The sequence below is a fragment of the Cyprinodon tularosa genome, unplaced genomic scaffold (assembly GCF_016077235.1).
Source record: "Cyprinodon tularosa strain WSP-4 unplaced genomic scaffold, ASM1607723v1 ctg416, whole genome shotgun sequence".
In the NCBI taxonomy this organism is placed as follows: Eukaryota; Metazoa; Chordata; class Actinopteri; order Cyprinodontiformes; family Cyprinodontidae; genus Cyprinodon; species Cyprinodon tularosa.
In genome coordinates, this window is record NW_024039137.1 from 561,292 (window position 1) to 576,694 (window position 15,403).

General features: G+C 34.2%; 1 protein-coding gene across 1 annotated transcript; it reads left to right on the forward strand.

Annotated features, from left to right (window-relative positions):
- Positions 1-2,134: 2,134 nt before the first annotated feature.
- Positions 2,135-14,405, forward strand: LOC119792280 (nucleolar transcription factor 1-like). The gene is made up of 16 exons (XM_038298852.1): positions 2,135-2,463; positions 2,534-2,724; positions 6,420-6,497; positions 6,678-6,833; positions 6,929-6,993; positions 7,075-7,135; positions 7,950-7,999; positions 8,665-8,806; positions 8,899-8,940; positions 10,226-10,294; positions 11,172-11,215; positions 11,438-11,624; positions 11,712-11,759; positions 11,846-11,905; positions 12,084-12,146; positions 13,861-14,405. The coding sequence occupies exons 1-16, from the start codon at positions 2,418-2,420 to the stop codon at positions 13,912-13,914; spliced, it is 1,356 nt and encodes a 451-aa protein (XP_038154780.1). The 5' UTR covers positions 2,135-2,417; the 3' UTR covers positions 13,915-14,405.
- Positions 14,406-15,403: the final 998 nt, after the last annotated feature.

Here is a 15,403-nt window from a genome sequence, read left to right on the forward strand (position 1 = left end):
TTTAAAACCCTAACAGAAAATTTATAGTTATTTTTTTAGGCTCAATGGACTTTTTTATTTTCCCAATGAGCAACAATACATGCGTTATTTATTTACTATATTATCACAAATGCAGATACATATTATATTCATTGATTGTGATCAATGATAGCTTTAGCATTTTGCCGAAATCCATCTAGTAATAATATTCTGAGAATATTTATTTATGCTTTTTTCTTTTTTTGCATTTCTGAAGCTAAACATAAAAACATCTAAACTTGTTTGAAAAAGCTCAAATGTCTTTCATAAATGTAGCAAAGAAAGTAATGCGCTTCTTGAAATATAAAATATTATCACTGCATTTGTAAAGTGTGATTTTTTTCTGACTCATCCTGGATCAAAACCCCCAAAATTCCTGTGTTTAAATGAAAAATAACAAGGAAAGAAGAAAAAGAGGTTGAATGATAAAAAAAAAAAAACTGAACATGAAAATGAAGAAATGGAAGAAAAAACATGAAACGTTCCAAGGATAAATTGTAGTTACCCAGCTAGCTTTAAAGTGTATAGTCCTGGTTTTCAGCTGACAAATAGTGTAGTTGTCACCTCCTCTTAGTTCATCTCCTATAATGCTGTATGATTTTAGTTTTTCATGAAGTGTACTTGCAGTTTTTTTTTTCTTACATTCATTTTTTTTTTTTTTATGGAATGCATGTCAGTTGATTGTTAGTTGATCATGAATGAGTAGAGAACTGATTTACAATAAATAATAGAATGTAAACATTTTCAAAAAGTTTTAAAACTGATACAATTCATATCAAAAGCTGTAAATTTCTTACATGAAATTAAACTGACCTTAATATAGGCAAAAGGAAAAACTTTTGCTATGTGTGTTTTCTTACTTAAAGACAAATACTGATAAAATTTTTTTGGAATTTTAAAGCATATATGGCTGCAAAATGAATGGAGGCTTTGGTAGTAGGACAATAGTGATCTGTTACAAAATATAGGATGAAAACATTTGATGCTTTCTCCTTGTCATTTTAAAAGTGCTTATAAATAAAGGACAGCTTATTATCCCCATGTTTTGTTGGTTACCCTTTATTATACTGAGAAAACATGGGAAATGTATTTGGTTCACCAATTATCTAAAATCAAAGATATTCACTAAATATCTTTCTTGGGGGGAGTCTCTGAGGAGAATCCCCCTAAGAAAGGCCCCAGTCCAGGGCGGGTGTACAAGGAGTGTGCAGGGCAACATTTTTTAAACACCTCGCTGGATCAATCCATAGTGCCAGCATCATTCCAGTCTCAAAAAAGCCTCAAGTCACCTCCCTCAATGACTAAAATTAAGCTATTCACTAAATAAATTCAAAGATATTCATTCAACTAATATCAAAGATATTCCATAACTAAAATCTGAAATTTTCACCAACTAAAATGAAGACATTTACTAACTAAAATTAAAGATATTTACTAAATGAAATAACAATATTCATTAACTAATATCAAAGATATTCACTAAATAAAATAAATATATTCACTAACTAAAATCAAAGATCTTCACTAAATAAAATAAAAGATGTTTACTAACTAAAATCAAAAGATATTCATTAACTAAAATAAAACTAGATTGTCAATAACTAAAATAATACATTCATAACTAAAATATCACAATAAATACAGGGCCCCCACTATGTCTAAGGTCCATGGTTGCAGAAGTTTAGATAATATGTTTAACACTTCTGTGATGGAATCTAAAGAAAAAATACCAATCTGAGGTCATAGTTTCCCTTTACAAAAATCCATGTACTGGAAGCAGCAATCATATGGAAGAAAGCAGTGGGATCAGATCAGAATAAGAAAGGAGAGTTCAAAATTTGGAAAAAATACTGAAAATACTGTGCATCACAGTACCCAGGTGATAAGGAGGTGGGCAGAGTACCTGGAAATTGAATAAAACTCAAAATATATGATACTTAGACTGTCAATATGTCTTTCTTCTTCCATAATTGGAACAAAAATAAATAAAACAAACGAAAACGAGAAAAAAACGATTGTTGACGGGTTCTTTTTGTTTGTTTTGTTTTTTTGCCCTCTCTGTGACGTTGCGCTCATGTCGCGTCTGATTGGATGCTCCCTCCATTTGGCTCCGCCTATACGGAAGTTGACACGGAAGTAGAACAAAACAGCCAGGAAAGCCATGTGTGCGCGTTAGTTGCTTGTAAAGGCTGATTTAGCCTTTTGAATTTAGTGAGAATCAATATTTATTTGTTCAACTATCCCTTCTCTGGTCTGTGTTTTCAGATAAGAGTTGTTAATGTAAAAAATCGCCCTCTTTTAAAGTTTGTTTCTGCTTTTTAGATTTTTAAGTATCACCTGGCCTGGTTTATTTTTCAAAACATTGCAGATTGTTCCCAGAAAAGAAAATCTACTTTGACATGTATAAGATAAATGAGGAAGATGTTGATTCAGATGCTGATTCGGGTGAGTACACTTGATTGAAGCTTAACTAAATCTTAGCATGTATAATATTTAACTTTTCTTTTCTTTAAAGATACTCTGACTCCAGAATGGACGCAGAAAAACCTCAAGCAGCTCATTGCTTCTCTGAAAGAACACCTCCCAACGGGCAGGAGACCGGAAACGTATATCCGAGAAATGAAGGCTGTAGACTGGCATAAAGTTGCATTCTCTCCCTTTTCTGCAGAGGAATGCCAGGAGAAGTGGAACAGTATTATGGTGAAGGTGAGAAAAGGGTTTATTCTTAACATGCACTTGATTTCCTGATCAAATGCTGGTGTTAAGTTTGGATAAAAAAACAGTACAATGAGAAATGATGCGTTTTCAGACTGATTCTCTATCCCAGAGTTTTAAACAGTGGTGGACGAAATACTCAACAGTAGTACTTGAGTAAAAGTATTGATACTCCTAGTCAAATCTTACTAAACTACAATAAAGTTACTCAGTCAATAATCTACTCATTTATTAAAGAACTCTCTTTTGAAAATACATAAGTATATAAAAGTACATACATTTTAAAGTACTTAAGTATTCAAAAATTTCTAACATCGGTACTTTTCTGTAAAATTTTCAGAGTAAAAAAGTAAAAAGAGTAAAAAGTAATGAGTAAAGAACCTTGTAACTTTCAGAAACTACCTGATGTATTAATGCTTCTGCTACAAATTCTGCACCTCCTGTAAAGAACTTCAGCCAAAAAATGCTACAAAAACATAAGGACATATTGATTATTATTTTTTATTAAATAAAACAAAGAGAAAAGAGGAGAGTGTTGATTCTCATCACACTTTAACTATGGAATAGAGGTTTAAGGTTGAGTCTATTACCGCAAATTTATCCTACCTCTTGGACATATGGCATCAACTCACTCCTTAATAAAAGTTATAGACAACAAATGACATCTGCCCTGAGTTTCTCACATTTGTGGAATGTCATTCAAATCTCCAAAACAGTGGTATCCAGATTCAGCACTAGAGGCTGCTATCCTGCATGTTGAAATTGCATTTCAAGAAAAGGAAACAAACAGCAGATTACAAAGGTAGGCTTAGCCAAAAGGAACAAGTAACTAGCAGGTTCCTGGTAATGTAGTGGAATAAGAAGTACAATATTTGACTTAAAAATATAGTGACAAAATATTGGCTCAAGTAAAGATACAAAGATACTAAAAATAAAATGATGTGATCCATGTCTGTTTTTAAAAGTTAGTCATGCATCCAGTCATCCTGCCTTCTTTCATTTTGCAAACATGACCACATTAGAAATATATCACATTGTTTGTGATGACTGTAATAAACCCTAGAGAAATACTCATTTGACTGATTTCTGCAAAGTTGAATTGAATCTGATTCAGTAAAGATCGGCTGACTTTGATCCTGCATATTATCAGCTTGTTTTTAAAGTGAAACCCTCAGAATGTGATTCAGGGATTACTGTTCATTGGGCTCTCAGTTTACTTTATGAAGCATACATTCTGGCCCAATTTGCCTTTACCAATAATGATGTGGTTACTATAAATCTGGCCTCGGATGTTTTCTTTTGTCAAAAAATGGTTAAAGTAGCACTTTTGGGTTTTCACAACCAAAACAGAAGCTTCACAAATTGTAATCTGTCTCATTCCTGTGTATGCCAAAGAATAACAAAAGCTAACTCTTTATAAAAACGAATTGAACGGATTAAATAATTCATGTTTTTGATTAATGGATGAAGGAATTATGATATTAAGTAAGCAGACTGGGGAATGATGTCACTCTGTATTTACAAGCTGATTTCTACCAGTTTACTTGGATCTCTTTACTCTAAATAACAGTTTTAATCATATTCAGTTTTTTAGTATTGCAAAGTTCTTGTTCCTCTTTTTTCCAATATGCCTCTGACTCTATTTTAATGGCCATTCAGTAAATGTTGTATTGCAGTGATAAAGTCTGTCTGTTTTTTTTTATTTTTGTAACATTTTACTGTATGTTGGTCTCAGGCAACATTTAGAAGTACTTTCTCTTCTTGTTTAACAAGACCTATAAAACCCATGACTGACCTAGTTCTCTGCCTGCAGCGGTCTAATGCATGATGATATAAAAAATATGGGTAAAAACAGAAACTAGGGTTGAGCAATGCAGCCCAAAAATCTTATACAAATTTTTTTGACTTTTTTCTGGCTACCAAGTTGGATTGGTAGATATTGGATTGGTAGATAGAAAAAAATGTTTTTTTTATAATAGAAACTGACAAATGACATGCATTGCTTTCAGAAATATAGCACACATATCAGTCATTCCCCTCGACGAAGTGTTGATAGTAACATTATATGCCTATACAGAAAAAACTAAAAGCCATTTGACCATGATTTTAAAAAAGTCTGGACACACTATGTATTTATCCTGAAAGTGATTTTGATATTTCAGTCTAAATACAGTTCCAGGGAAATAAGCGGAGAGAAAAAATGTGCACCATCTGCTGGCAGTACAGTAGAACAATCAGAAAACTAGATGGCAAAAATTGATGCTGCAATGCCTCATGGTAAAAGGACAGCTCAGCATGGTCGAAACAAACAGCTCTATATAAAGACTTCCCATCAATATAAAGAATTTTTAAGGTATGTTGTAAAAACAGTTAATATGGGTATTTATAAACTGTTTTGCCATAGTTTATAAAAATTATTTTAGTGCAGCAATAATGATCAGAGCTCGCTCTCTGTTCCTTCTACATAACAATCCATTCCTCCTGCATTTTTTACCTTTGGAGTTTAACTCCCTTGATACTTATCTATTTTTCATATGCAAAAGCTCTGCAGAAGCAATGACAGCTTGCATGTCGTGTCTGTCTCCCTCCAAAAAAAACTCCTAGATCAGCATTTCTGATTAGTTGATGCTCCGGCATCCAGTGAGATAAGTTCAATTTACTGAAATCCAATGTCAAACGCTGGATGCTCGGACTCCAAAATGCTCAGATACGTCTCTCCTTACTCTGAACCTTAAGCCGACATCCCCCATAGACTTTGCATGTAAATCAGGCACTTGCCACCAAGAATGGTGTGAATAACTATTAGGGCAGGGTCATACTTTACACCATCGGTTTTATCCCATTTCAGCTCACTGGGTATCAAAAGTAGAAATGGCCTCCGGTCACGCTTCCAAAATCCCTATTCTGACGGGATTAGTGGGGATCCCCCATGTCTGCTTTTTTTATTTATTTATTTATTTATTTTTTTATGTGCTGTATTTGGAGAAATACCTGTAGTCTGAGTTTTGACCAAAGATTGCAGACATCAGGTAAATGATATCAATGTTGCATACTGCCAAACAGCTCACAGTGGTTGCAATGGATGATAATTTACAGTCGAAGTATATTTACATACAGACTGAACATTTGTGGACCCCCATACATAACTCATGAATGTGCACCACGTTCGCATGCTGTTGTCCAATATGACCCTCTTGCACTGGGATAATGTGATTTAGGGGTCTATTCCATATGTGACTGGTAAAACCGCCTTGATCACTCCGATTCAAAAGTTAATTCTTATACATAATTGTAATGAATGTAATGCTTATTTACATTGGAGGAGTGTTATCAGAGGAAATCGGTGTTTAGCAAATTAAAGCAGGGAATTTGTGGAGAATTATTATAATAATGAATCACCAACATGACTGATTTGCATGAGATTAACATAACAGACATTAATTATTACATCTTATATATGGTCTCTGGTAAAACTCCCATCAGAATATGGCTCATGGTGGAAACATGCCTCTATCATTACCTTTTACAGTAAAATTTTCACCAAAACAGCCAATAACTATGTTTTAAAACTTTGTGGGAGAATGTCCTTGTAAATGTATTAACACCAACAGGACAGTTGAGCCACAGTCCAGAACTAAATCTGACCCAAAATCAGATGGAGTGTGATAACTTCTGTTGTCGCTCAGATGCGCAGGTACCGCACCCTTCCCGAGCTCCTTGATGAGGCTGAAGCTCTGCTTTCACACCCTGTCAATTACAAAACTGTAAGTCGAAAACTGTCAAACCTACATATGTTTGATGTGTAACTATAACTATTTCTTTACAGTGCAATAATATTTCATTTATAATTTAATTTTGTGTGTTTTGCTAGTATTAGATGTACAGCAGACTCATCTTTGTTTTTGTAAATGTAAGGTTGTTTTTTTTTTGTTTTTTTTTTGCAGATCCACTCAGAGTTGCCCAAACTACCTGTTAATCCTAAAATGAAATATATTGCGAAAGAAATGTCCAACTGTAAGAATAACCATCCAGAACTGTCTTGTCCAGAGATTACAAAGTTATTGGCCAAGAAGTATGATTCCCTCCCAGATGAGGAGAAGGTGGGTTTTCCATTGTTATCCTGTGTGTGAAATAATACTAACTATTACCAACAGACAGAAATCTGGCAGATAATCTACATTTTTTTTCTCTTTAGGCTGAATATGTGAGGAAACATTCACTTGAACTTAGTGAATATAACAAAAAGAAGCACGACTTCTGGTAGAGAAGCAACTTAAATCTTTATTTCTTGATAAAATTGCCAAACTAAATGAAAAATATAAAGAAAATTCTTTCTTTCAGTATTAGCAATAAACTGCGCCTTCCTATGAAAAGGAGTTGGAAAAGGAGGTCCAATAAAAATGTAAGTGATTTTTCCGTCTTCACCCTTTCCTGGTAATGAATTGCATAAGGCTTGTATGAATTGCTGGGAAAAAAGCATTCCTACTAAATGCTAAACCAATTTAATCAGCTTTAATTGTTTACATTGGTAGATAGGATGGGAATTGACAGGAATGTAGCAATACGATACATGATAAATATGATAAATTTGGATAAAAAAAAAAATATAGCACTGAAAAACCTGATGAGATATTGTTGCTCTGCTGCAGCATACCGTAACAGCCTTGGGCTTTATACTACCAACTAGCAGCTGGAGGTTTAAGACTTATGGAAAAGTAAGACAATGAAATCGATGTTTGCCTTTAAATATATTTATTTTTACCATCAGCCAATCTAGAATCTTTTTCAGTATCTGTATGAGTTTTTAGAAAAACGTATTTATCCAATTGGCTTTTCCTCTGGAATCTTTAAGAAATGTGTTCTTTTATTTGTGTTGTTCACTTAAATTGACCTTTTTGTTCGTTTTCTTGGCAATTCTGCATTTTTCGGTCAAGACTATTTGTTTTAAATGACTGAAAAGGGGGTAATGTTGAGGACCTAAAGGGTTCAGGGTTCTTCTTTATGCGAAATCTCTAAAGATCAGCTTTAGATTAGACCTATCTGGCTATAGACCCAGTTTAAATATCAGGACATTATAAGTCAGTCTAAATGCTTTAGATTTCAAAGTACAGCTATTTTAGTTTAGCTTTCTGAAAAAGCTTTGAAATTTGAGTCTGTGTAAAAACCACTGAAGTAGGTAATAAGTATTTAGTAATTATGGTCCTTTTTTTTTAAAGGGAGGTGAAGGCTGTAGTAAAGACGAAGAACTGCCTGAGAAGCCGCCTCCGTAAGTAACACTCACTGTTCTCCACCTTATTTTTTACTTCGTCAGAAGTAAGCTTTGGCAAATGAGAAGTGACACATGATATATATTTATTATCAAACTGTATGCTGTTATACCGGTATATTTATCTTGCAAAGACGACCGTTTTCTCACTGTGAGATGATCTTTTCCTTGTTTTTATGCCTTTTGTTTTGAGGATATTTCACATTTCAAATTTTGACTCTGCTTTTTCTGCGATGTTGAGCAGGCATCTGTAAACCTTTGTCTCTGCAGCTTTAGCTCCTATTTTAGTGAAGTACATTGCTACTTGTGTCTTGTACCTCTCAGCATCCAATTCAGTTTATTTATATAACACCAATTCACAACAAATGTCATCTCAAGGCACTTTACAGTTCACCAGATCATACAGTCAGACTGATACAAAGTTTTCTATCTAAGGAAAACCAGTTGATTGCATCGACTCATTGAGTCTTCAGCAATCCCTCACACTAAGCATGCTTGTAGCGACAGTGGAGAGGAAAAACTCCCTTTTAACAGGAAGAAACCTCCAGCAGAACCAGGCTCAGTGAGAGCCTGGTTCTTTAGTGCTACGTATAGGCAAACCCTGACCGGATCAATGCAACTATATATGTGTAAAGTGCATCTCTTATTATTTTCTAAATCTTTAGACATGGTCGTGCCCTGTTCCTTAAGGAATTTTCTAAAGCGAGTGGGCCTTCACTTGGAGCTAACTTTTTGAAGACCTCGAGTCAACGCTGGAGAGAAATGAGTAAAAAAGAGAAGCAGAAGTACAATTCACGCTGTGACGAGGTATGAACAGATAACCAAGCAAAGAGAATTTTTTTTTTTATATTTTTTTAACCTCAAGTGTATTTAGTTTTGTAATTTGTTTTTTATTTCAGATGAAGAAAGAGTATAAGAACAAACTGCTCAAATATCTAGATGTAAGTTAATACTTCTTTTTTACTACAAGAGTATTAGTATATTTTATTCTTTTTTTAGCTTATAAACACAGCTCTCTTTATGAGAGACACATCTGCACACTTGGCTACAGTCATCATGGCTACTTGGTACAATCATCTCTTAGCATAGAGATTTAGTTCAGTTTATTTATATAGCTCAAATTTACACACGTCATCTCAAGGCACTTTATAGAGATGGTCCAATCAGATCATACTGTTAGCTTGGTTAAACGTTTTCTATCTAAGGAACCCAAGCCGATTGTATTGAATCAACAGCAGTCCTTCAAACTAAGCATGCATGCAGCGATAGTGGAGAGGAAAACTCCCTTTTAACAATAAGAAACCTCCAGCAGAACCAGGCTCAGTGTGAGCAACTATCTGCTGAGCCTAGAGGATCAAGTAGACAGAAGCAGAAATAAAAGATTAAGATAGAATCACTGATCTATAAATACTTTTGTGTTTCAAAAAGTAGTGTAAACTAGCGCCACAGGTAGCTCTTTTTGGGAAAGAATTAAGCAGACAAGCTCTTAGCCAATTTTTATGGTGAAGGGATAAAAGAGAACCCATTAAGTAGGACTGGGCGATATGACCTCAAATCAATATCACGATGAATTGGGCAGTTTTACCTCAATAGTGATAAATGCTCCTGCTCCTCTATCAGACATAACAAATAAATAATATTAAGTTATGTAATTTAGTTTACACCTGTGTAAGATGCTTCTTTGCTGGGCTGGAGTCACGTGACAGACGTGCTGCAGTGTCTTAAAGGGGAAGGAAATGCCACCCACCTTCACACACAGGAAAAAGGCACAATTAAGTTTATTTCTTTTACCAACATGGGAAAAATTTTCCCCAGTTATTGCAATAAAGGACAAAACGGCAAAAAATTTGGTTTTTCGTCCAGCCCTAACATACAGTCAGTAAATAATGAGCTCATAGCTATGTCTAGGATAGAAAAAGAACTTGGCGCTTAAATCTATTACCAAAGGTATAGACGACTTTATCAAAAATGAAAGTTTTAAGCATATCGGCTCTTTAGACTTAAGCTGGCTTCAATCACAGTAGTTTTAACCTAACTCTGGATAGAGTCGATATTGTGAGAAGACCCGAGTGGTGAGATAACAGTTAAGTGAAATAAGTTGCGCTAAAAATTAGAGCAACTTAATGATCCATTTATTTGCTAGCAATTCTACAGCTTAATTACTGTGTCCTAATTGAAAGAGCCAATGCTTAACATTTTTTGTGTGTGTGTGTTTGTCTTTTACAGCAATTAGATGTTGAGGAGAGGCAGCGGATCATCAAAGAAAAAAACATAAAAGTCCCAAAGGCAACTTTGGTGAGGTGTAATGTTTGACTTTGTAATGAGACTTACTGATATAAGACTTTAAACAAACCCTTCTTTGATGGGAAGCGAAAAGTCTTCAAACTTAGAAAAAAATGTCCAATAGATTGTTTTTTAATTTTCTTTTTATTGGCATCACATGTTTTATTGGTCAACCTACCGGCCTATAAGATGTCATCATGACAACAGGAAACAGGCACTTCTTGGGGCCGTTCATAGATCCAACAGGTAGCGCTCTGATGCATGGATAGGAACGCAGGCGATGGAGGATGTGGGATTTCAGGGTTAGAGTGCTCTGCTCTGATGGATGTTAGTTCCTGCTTGGTTCCTCATGAGTCTATCAGCTCCTCCCAACAGAAACACATCCACCATAAAAATATTTAATTATCGTGTTTCTATAATTTCATCAATGCAACAAAAACGTGGTGCAACAAAAACGTGGTGAGAGCATTCACTGCGCGTCCCTCATCTCCTGCTACTATGTGACATTTGCTCCAGGATAAACATTTAATCATGAATGCTTATTACATATTTAAGCCCACATAGTGCTTTTCCATAGTGGGCTAATACACTTAGAGCCCAAGTTGCTATACGAGGCTTATATAAGACTTTTACATGTTTGCGGCTCCAGGCAGATTTATTTTTTGTTTTTTTTGGTACAATATGGGTCTTTGAGCAGTTTGGGTTGCCGACCCCTGGGCTAGATCAATTCAGAGTTGAGGATTTGAGTGTTAGTTTGTTTAAACCTGCTAATTGTAATGGACCCCAGGAGAGACTTTGAAAGCTCTGGTTTTTTTTCTGTGTCTGTTTCCTTTGGGGTGAATGTATTTTTGAAATGCCTATAGATTGAACTGAACTCATGTCTCTGCAGGGTCATTATGTGAAAATGCCGGGCGAGCCTAAGATGCCCACACAGTGAGTAAACACTGAGCTATACAAAAAGTGTTATCCCAACTTTTGTCTCCCAAAAATTAAACAAAAAAATATCACAATTATTCAAATTTATTAAGAGGGACAATGTATATCCAACCCCACATGGGCCTATGTTTGAAAAAGTAATCAGTCCCCTTGTTACATCATGAATTACTATCTAATTATGAGTAATTAGCAACTACACTTTTTTTTTCTTTTTTTCAGCTCTAGATTTATCTATTTTCATAAAGAGCAGGTAAAATATATTGATAAGGCCTTGAAAGGAAAGGACCAAATTCAAATGATCAAGAAACAATGGCATGAGCTTCCTGAATCAGAGAGGAAACGTTATACAAAAATTATCAAGGAAGACATGAGAAAATACAAAGAAGACTTGAAACAGTGGTTTCAGGTATTTATCCAGTTATTCATTTTAACTCGGGCATTTAAAATGCCTTCGAGGATATTATTTTAATCACATTGTGTATTTTTTGAATAGACGCTGTCTCCAAAAGAGCAGAAGGATTACTTGAAAAGGAAACCTAGAGTAAGTTCCATAAAATGGATTTATTTATTTTGTATTCATAGGTGTCTGAAACAAATGTATTATTTAAATCATTTCATGTTTTACAGAAGCAACAGTATCTTAAACAAAGCTTGTCAATCAAAGAAAGGAATCTTAAACTACCTTCAGTAAGTATTAATACGGTTATATTTGCATCCATCTCTTAGCCTGTATCAATATTTTAACTTTTTCCATCTGCTAGAAACACCAGATGGCATGAATTTTATTAAACTGACAATTCTACATCATAAATCAAAAGGATAAAAGATTTGAAAAATAATTAATAATGTTTGTTTTGGCACACAGGACTCAGAAGATGAAGACATCGTCTTGAGTGGTGATGAAGAGGAAAACCTTATCGAATCTGAGGTTTTTATATTTTATATACCATATAAAGGCACATAGTCATATTGTCCTCCTTGTTTGTCAAATTGAGAGTCAGACTTTTTTTCCCCAAAATTATTTTGATTTGCTAAATGCAAAAATAACAGAAGAGTGCGTTTTCTTTTTTTTAAATTCAGAAGTAGAGATGTTTCCTTTTTTATTTGTTTAAATTTTCTTTTATGTTTATAACTTTAAAAGTAACTTTGTGACGTTTTTTCCTCAGTCTTTGTCCAAACCCTCCAAACGGACCTGCTGTAACCGATGTTTATTCACCTTCTTTACTCTTCCTCTTTCCTATGGTACTAAAATAGGTGTTTGTTATGGCCACTCCAATACACTGACGCTGTCTTTAATTCAGTAACAAAATTCTGGTATTTTTAGGGACATGGTTTAATTACAAGATCAATTTGTAAGTTACACTTCTTTCTTCAGATGTTGCTTTCAGAGGTGTCAAAAGTATTCATGTTTATATCTCAAGTAGTTTTATAAATCCTACTGTTTAAAAACACTTTTGCAGAAGTTAGAGTATCAACTTAAGCTTTTTACTCAAGTAAAAGTGTAAAAGTACCATTTTTTAAATAAAAGTATAAAAGTAAAAGGAATACAGGACAAAAATGTTAAGGACAGTTGCTTCACTGTGCTACCTTTTAAAGGAAAATTTCTCTACATTTCTGGATGACTTCCATATGCCTAATTTTCTTAGTTGTATAACTATTGATAATAGTGTCAAATTTATCTTTGCATCATACTGAAAAACACATTTTTTTGGGGGGGGTGGGGGGGGGGGGTGGGGGTGTAAATTAATTATCTGGATAAAACTAATTATTTTTGATGGTTCTTATTTTTTTTTTAAATACCAAAATAACGAGTCTATTTTTAAAATGTAAGGAGTAGAAAGTAGAGATTAATTGCAAAAAATGTAAGGAGTACAAGTAAAAAGTTCTCTAAAAAATAATTACTCAGGTAAAGTATAGATTAGCCAAAACTTTTACTCGAGTAAGGTAACAAAGTATTTGTACTTTGTAACTTAACACCTCTGGTTGCTTCAATATTTTACCTAATGCTGTGTCCTCCTGACACCCTCTGTTTTAGTACACCAGTCCCTCCAGCCTAAAAATGCCCCAACTCCATCATACTACCTTCCATTTGCTTCAGTTGGGATGTTTTTCTTTGGTTTGCAACTTTCATCTCTTCATGTTCCAGTTATTAAAATTTCAGGTTTAAAGGCCCTCACTCCTGATTGCATTTGGAGTAAAGCCTTCCTACACCCTCAGTAATCTTTCAGCAGATGATGATGAAGAACTTGTTTCATTATAGATGACTGTCTGACCAGGTTGGGTCTAGAATCCTGTAAGGTTTTACACGTTTGTTCTGAGTTGTATATGTTGCAATAAAACATGTTCCCAGCTCTTCACAGACACTGTATCCTTCCCGAGCTGAATGACGGTTGGATATTTCCGTGCTTTCAGTTCACGTTTTCATCCTGAAATCACAAAGAAATTATTTCCCATTATGGCATTTATTGAATAGAAATAATTCTGATCTACAAACTACAATGTTGAGTCTAATTTGTTACACAATGAGGAAAAAAGGTTGTATTATAAATAGAAATAGCTATTTTATTTATGTATAAAATGCATTTTTATTAATCTTACCTGATAAATTTCCTTATGTTTGATTATCATGTTTTCATCATTAGGTTGAAGAGTCAGAAGAGGAAGAATGCAGCGACATGTTTGACATGTATGATTAATAACAGACAGGTTTTCCCTTGTCAAATCCATAACAATGATCAATGGACTGGTTTCTGTCATGGAAAGCCCAAAGAAAACACAACCTGGGACTCTGTGTAACCAAAGATCGTCTGACCTGCTGAGAGGCCTGGATGCGCTATCGGAATATAGGGATGGACTTAATGCAATGGAGGAAAAAGGAATTTCCCACTTGGTAAACTTTCTTTAGAAAGAATTATGTCTCCATTGTGGACCCATAAGCCTGTAGTCTTGACTTTGTTCTCAGATTGTTAATCAACTTCAGATTAAAGTGAACACCTTTAATGGAGCTTTGAAAAAGATACCTAAAAGATGAAAGGGAAAAAAAGATGCAAATGGTTAATATTCTTTGCTTTTTTTATCTGGACTTTATTTTATTTATATATATCTTTGTGTTATTCATTGGGTCATATGTTATAGATTTGTCCGCTACTATGCTCAGTGTAAAAATAAAATCATTTTCTTTTCACTATTCTTTTTGATTTGCTTTTCCAGCTGAATGGTCCTGAATGTCCCATTAGATTCAAGGGGGGAGAAGAAATATTCTTCTTTAAAGTTGCAAAAAGTAATTTTACCAAGTGTTTTTATATTAACTACAGAACAAATCAAACCAATGAAGACGCATCTTAAGTCCACTTTGAAAATCCTTTGTTAAAATGAGGTAATGAGCTGGAGTGCTGAATTACAAATCTATTTTAAAGGTTCCGAAAAGAAACATCCTTGATTCTTTTGAAAACAGTTTTATTAAAATATTCACTGTCAGGGGGCCAACTGCTTTAAAGGCTAAATCAGCTCCTGCTTGTTGGAGTGTAACATTTTTGTTTCCTGCAACAGTGTACATGTTTGTCTTTTTTGGGGGGATATTTTGTTTTTGTTTTTCTTTACTGGTAATTGACTCTTAAAACCATAACAATGATGAATACTTATTTTTTATAATTTAAGTTAGAAAAGTAAAGGAATAAAATCCCTACTGATTGTCACAGCCTGTCAGATCGGTTAAGACAAAGATGCATTGTATAAAATAAATCAGGTGAATGGATGAGTGTAATGAACCTTAATGTAAAAGATAAAGAAGGAATTAATTTTTTTTTATTATTCAAAATAAAGTGGATGGGATTAACTAGTATTTTATGGGTATCAGCTCAATGGAAGTAAAGGAAAATACATAAAAGATTGCAAATCTAAAATTGTTACATTCTATAATAGTAAATTAGAGGCAGCATTTATCATTAGCTGAAAGGCTGGCATAAAAGTAGGAAGGAAGGGATATAGTTTTTATAGGATCAAAAGGAAAAGGGAGGAACAAGATTAAGATGTGGATGTAACTACATTATATGTGGGAAAGTGACCACTGTTGTAACGTCAAAAGGTAAGCAATAAAGTAGATACACGAGACGGTTGAAAATACAGTATTTAAGGAAACAAAATAATTAATCTTTTAGGACTTAGGAATTTACATCAAGAGAAGCC